Source organism: Eptatretus burgeri, chromosome 14 (genome assembly GCF_056783735.1).
Source record: "Eptatretus burgeri isolate ZD-2024b chromosome 14, Ebu_testis_v1, whole genome shotgun sequence".
NCBI classification, from domain to species: domain Eukaryota; kingdom Metazoa; phylum Chordata; class Myxini; order Myxiniformes; family Myxinidae; genus Eptatretus; species Eptatretus burgeri.
Window position 1 is genome coordinate 2,665,349 of NC_140974.1, and position 6,215 is coordinate 2,671,563.

At 48.3% G+C, this 6,215-nt stretch overlaps 1 protein-coding gene across 1 annotated transcript in view; it reads right to left on the reverse strand.

Annotated features, from left to right (window-relative positions):
- Positions 1-2,829: 2,829 nt before the first annotated feature.
- DPP7 (dipeptidyl peptidase 7) overlaps positions 2,830-6,215 on the reverse strand; it is a 35,266-nt gene continuing 31,880 nt past the window's right edge. Inside the window, exon 12 of the mRNA XM_085853548.1 lies at positions 2,830-3,408. Coding sequence (XP_085709674.1) covers positions 3,288-3,408 — 121 coding nt within the window. The 3' untranslated portion in view covers positions 2,830-3,287. The remainder of the gene's footprint in view (positions 3,409-6,215) is intronic.

Here is a 6,215-nt window from a genome sequence, read left to right on the forward strand (position 1 = left end):
TTCCCTTGGCGCTTCGGTTCCTTGCAAGAAGCCTGAGAAGGTGCAGGGCGTTTGGGCGGCATCGTGGGGCTTGGAGAAAAAACGTAGAAAATATTCGAAGTTCACAAGCGAAACTTTGCCTCGTGCGTTGTGTGACTGGTCGAGCACAACCCGTTATAATTTATTGCCTAAATAATTTATATTTTATATATTATTACCGCGATGTACCGGGGGAATCCGCAGAAAAAATTAGTTACGTTCCAAGGGAAAACCCGCGATGAACCGGGGCGCGATAGGTGAGCCGCGATAAAGCGGGGGTTGAATATATATATATATATATATATATATATATATATATATATATATATATATATATATATATATATATATATATATATATATATATATATATATATATATATATATATATATAATCTTCCAATAGTTACTGCAATATATTGTTACGGTTATAGGAACCGTATGCATACAAACATACAGTTGTCCCGAAGTTAGGTATGCCATTAGTATCTGTGCAGATATATATCCCTCCTTGTGTGTAGTGGGAAAGCAAAAGGGGTGCGTTGCGATGTTTTCTTAGTTAGATTAATAAATCATTTTCTCCCCTTTTATTTTATTTCCCCTGTTGTTGGAGCGGCCATACCTTCCTCTCGCTTGCTATTCTCCTTTGGGATGGACAAGTGATTCACCGCCTACTCGCCTAACCTGAGACTCGTTTTTTAGAGGCAAAATCTTGCAGAAGTTCATTCTTGGCGGGTCCAGACACGCACGGAGTGGGCGGCTTGCGTGGCCTGGCCGAAATCCCGCCCAGAAAGTGCGGACCCCATGAAGGCCCTGTCCAATCGGGACGGACGATGACGTCAGCTTTGCCAAGGCCCCTCCCCGCCCTGGGGGATCTATAAAGTACGAAGCGATCCTCAGAGTCGGGTTGGGTGGTTGAGTTGGTGGAATGGTCTTGAGTAAGAAAGAAGGAAGGTCGTTGGTTCTTTGGTGGTCGGAGAGTTCGTGGGTTCGTTGGCGTTGTTGTGAAGTGTCTACTCACGTCTCGCCTCAGCGGCCCGTGCTCTCCACTCAAGCTCCTTCACGGGCACGAACTCCACACGTACGGTTGCGGCTGAACAACTCAACCTTTGTCAGGTGCCGCACCACGGAGCATCCCTCCCCCCCCCCCCCGAAACTCTCAGGTACCGAGAACTGCGACCTCAGCTCCCTCCCTTCCTGCAAAAGGTCCCATTTTCTTTTAATTGGGTTTATTTTGTCTGAGTGTGTGGTGCCTGTCTTAGAAGTAAACTGTATAAGTTCTTTGATTATTATTGGAATTCTTGCTTTTATTATTCTCGCGTTAAGTGCTCTGTGTCCGCTTTCATAAGTTGCTGTAAAAATTGTCGCACCACATCTCTCTCTCTCATTTCCCCTGCATAACACACCAATAAACTTGTTCCTGTTCCACATCTTTTTCCTCGCCTCGTGAAAATAAATCATTGTAGAAATGTTCCCAGTTCGTTTTTGTCTTTTCCTTCATTGGTCCAGCATGGTTCGGATATGAGTTTAGTCAGGTTTTTATCCCCGATAATCTGTTCATTCGAGCCGGTACGTCCATGGCAGTTCCACTCGGCTGCATCCGATCTAGAGTTGGTACTCTACCGTAGTTGGTAGAGTGATCCGGTTCGGGCAAGGCGTACCGAGGGCGTGGTTCCCCAGTAGTCGAAACGACATGGTTAATTAGGTTAACTGATTACACCTGGCATCAAGACCCTACGCTACGCGGTTGAGGTATTGGCATCCAAGGTCAGTTACGCAACCCGCCGCGTCAAGCAATTATCTGTGAGCGATGGCCTACAATTCCGGGAGTCTGGTGGGAGACGACGTAACTTCCCCCACCTCGTGGTCGTTCTCGCCACCGGACCCCGGCCCGCAACAATATTAATAGTCGGTAGTTTCTGCAAGTGAAGAGGTATGGAGACAGCACATGTGGGTGTGGTAGAAATGGGAACAAATCACTCTCCATGGGGTGTGCGCATGCCTGTTCTTGGTTACGTGAGTGCAGTGCGCGGGTTTCACGATCTGAGCCGCCTCTCCCCCCTCACCATCACCCCTACCTCCCCCACGTGCCACCTACCTCCCCCCCCACCGCGTCACCTACCTCCCCCCACCACGTCACCTACCTCCACCCCACCGCGTCGCCTCCCTCCCCCCACTGCACCGACTATCCCCACCCCCACCCCGCCTACCTACCTCCCCATCGCCGACCTCCTCCCAACTACTCCCCACCGACTACCTCCCAACCCCCGTGCCGCCTACCTCCCCCCCACACCTACCTCCCACCCCACACTGCCTACTCCCCCTCCATGCCACCTACCTCCCCACCGAATACTCCCCCCCCCGATGTTGCCTACAAATGTTTTCAGTTACAAAGCAATGAATTGCCACATCATGGCAGGAGAACCAAGAGGTAGGCACGCACAGTCGCTCTAATCTATATGCCATCGCCCAAGAGAGCCAAGTGACCAGAGACAGAGGAGCTGTTGGGGCAGACCAAGCAGAGGGTAACGGCAACTCGGGCATCTCCCCAACAGCCATCTCGAGGCCAGCTCCATTGCCAACCAATCCTACGTCTAGGATTTTAAGATGAGCCAGAACTGAGCTTACGGGTTTATGGCACGCCTGTCCAACATGAAATACGTCATCACCTTGTCAGCTGCCTCCATTAGTGGATCAGCTTCCAGATATCTCATTGGTCTTTGATGGGAGCAAGACTTCCCAGTGAGCCACATTGTAAATATGGCCCAGACAATTATATGTTCTGTGATGCACACTCAGTGGGCAAAAATATACGACACCAGGCCTGAATTTTGTTATTTGTCGAATCAATTTCCTGAGAAGTGCAATCAAAATCAAAATCACATGCAGCCATTTGTAGAAATGCACAGATGAATCATTGAGATATTGCAAAGGGTGATACAAGTTTCATGGAAGTAGTCATTTCAGAAGATAGGAGGTAATCACCCTCCAAAGGTTGTGTTGGAAAGAGTAACAAATGTCTGGCAGGTAAAATACTTTCTATAGTTTCTTCCTTGGAGTAAAAGATTCTCCCAGACTTTATACATTACATTACAATATATCAATCACATTAAAGTTAGAGAAGCTTAATCGATCACAGTATTTGGATTGCAACCCATTCCTTGGATGCCTTGGCATTCTTTTGAATTAATAAAATAACAACAAAATAAAAAATTTATTTCCTGTTAATATCAAACAGCATGAGTGCCAAAAGTCATTGTCCAGCACAACTAATCCCTCTCAAATGTTGATCTCTCAGACATCACAGCTTCTTGAATGAAGCCTCGGATGAGAAGTTCTTCTTGCTTACGCGCTTGGATGACAGAGGGAGGATCTTTTGGGTTTGAAGACCTGCAAAAAAAATTTGCACGTTTTTTTTTTTTTGGGGGGGGGGATATTTTAACAATAAACAACCAAAGTGTCCTATTTCAAGCCAAAGGAAACAAGAGGTACATTCCAAATGGATGACAAAGAGGGATCACGCACTTACATTTGAGCTTTCTCACTTGGATTGGATTCTCAACCTGACGATAAACCACCTGATTGGTGTTTCACAAGCAGAGCATCACATCACAATTAACCATCCCCCAGATGTACCTCAACCGAGTGCTGTTGGCTACAATCGTGGCCTGTCATTTTTCAACAATCTGTTTTAGTTTCTCCTATTTAAGTGTTTGTTCCTATGGTTGCCTTATAGTTGTCAGGTCAGGTCAGATTAGATTAGATCTGTGACTTGCTCCAGGTATCATGCAAACCTGTGCTAACCTGCTCCATGATCGGGTTGTCGGTGACAAAAGTCTCCCCCACAAGGTTTGAGGAGGGTGTTTGGATATGGACACCCAGCAGGACTAATAACAAAACCTGTCAAAGAGCAGAGGAGCTCTTTGTGAGCCTACGGCCATCCATATCTAGTGCCCAACTGTCTGCGGACGTCCTACAGTTGGGTCACTTCTTATGAGGAGGTTGGTAGCAGCATTTGCACTACGGCCATCGGAAAACCCTTCATTCCGCAAAACTAACTCAAAGTATAAAAAAAAACATCTGGAAACCCACTCCGTGGGAGTACCTCCTGTGCAGCTTCCCTTCACAGGGCAGCTCACCGGATGACAGGATTGGAGCAAAGTCTTCGGGACCCCCAATCTTTAATGATAGGAGGGAAACCACGGGGTAATATTTCCAGGTCAGATAGCGGGAGTGTGTGTCGGGGTTGTGCTAAGGTGTCGTCCAACAGACGGTGTTCTCCTTGGGTTAACCTGAGGCGGTCCCTTCGGGTGGGTGCCTGGAATGTCCTATTCCAAAGAGAGTATGAACACCTGTCTGTTATCATCTGAGCTCAAGCGTTTGAACATCGGTATTGCAGCACTGAGGTTCGAAGACCGGATTGCGGTGAGATCATGGCGGGTGGTTACACCTACTATTGGTGTGGTCGCTCTGATGGTTACCATGCCCAAGGCGATGCTGTAGCTGTGTCCAATAAGCTTACTCCAATGATAATTGAGGTAACACCGGCCAACGAGCGCATTATGAGACGAAGGATTAATCACTCCTTGGGTGTCATTTTCCTGGTCTCTGTGTATGCTCCGACTGAGGCGAGTGATCTCACCGTGAAGGATGCATTCCATGCCACGCTCGAGTCTGTGGTTGATCAGTGCCCCAGGTGAGATACTCTTCTCATCTTGGGAGATTCCAATGCATCGACTAGAACTGACAGGGATGGTTATGTGTTGGTCCCCATGGGTCTGGAATTGTGAACCAGAACAGCACTAAGTTCCTTGACTTTGCAAGAAGTCATGGACTTAGGGTGGCTGGTTCATGGTTTCAGCGCCCACAGGCTCATCGCTTGACTTGGTATTCCAACGCTGGCGGTGTGGCAAAGGAGATTGACAATGTGCTCGTTGATGGTTGCTGGAGGATGATATAGAGCTGCAGGGTCTACCGGAGTGCTCAGTCCCTCAACACTCACCACAGTCTTATTGTAGCAACTTTGAAGTTTCAGCTTAATTCCAGGAGATGGTGCCATCCCAGCCGAGGCTGGATGTTGGCAAGTTCAAGGATGAGAGGGTAGCTGAGGAGTTTGTGAACAGGCTGAGTGGAGTTTGGGGGTCTGGGTGCTTTGGGGGACCCTGGAGGGTTGTGGAATGCCGTCAAGACCACCATCCTTGATGTTGCTGGTAGATGTCTTGGAACTCACTGTCGGGTGAAGAAGAATTTTGTCTCTAAATATACTATTGACCAGAGTCACAGGACCAGGCTAAATGGCAGAGCTGAACTGTTCAGGGAGCTGAGGCAGAAAACTGTACGTGCACTGAGGGTGGACAAGGAGGCCTATGCGTGAGGAATCTGTGAGGGGAAGAGCATTAGCTGTGGTCAAGTGATTCTTATCCTCCTTTCAGGAGAATTCTTGCATTGCATTCCTCCAAGCCCATCCTTCGGTGTACTGCACTTAGAGCAGAGGGTGGTGGGATCTTGACAGAGAAGTACGAAGTGAAGGCCCGCTGGGCCGATGTGATCCACCAGCTGTTGAGTTGGATGTCATGGATGTTACAATCCCTATTGCTGACCCTCCACTCAACTGTGGTTCACCTTCGTTTGTGGAAACAGTATGCGGTGAACCGGTTGAAATGGAGTAAAGCTCCTGGGATCTGTGGCATCCATGCTGAACTTTTCATGGCTGGGGGAAATGCTGGACTCATGTCGTTGCATGCAGTTCTGTGATCGCCAAGACTGCAAGAACTACCGAGGGGTGATGCTGCTCTCAGTGCCGGGCAAGGTCTTTGCTCGGATAATTCTTGATAGGGTTCGCCACCATCTGCTTGAGCACCAGCGTCCAGAGCAGTCAGGCTTTACACCAAATAGGTCAACGATTGACCATATCCTTGCTCTTCGGGTCCTCACCGAATGCCGATGAGAGTTTCGGCAGGGGCTGCTTGCAGCCGATGTTGATCTCTGTAAAGCGTTTGATTCAGTGAATCAGGATGCCCTCTGGAAGATTCTTCGTCTTCACGGGGTGCCACCAAAACTGATCAATCTGATGTCTGAACTCTACTCTGGGACTGAGAGTGCTGTGAAGTGTGGTGGTGCCATCTCTGACTTATTTCCAGTTGATACTGGAGTTCTTCGCGGGTGTGTACTGGCCCCCACACTTTTCAGTGCTTGTA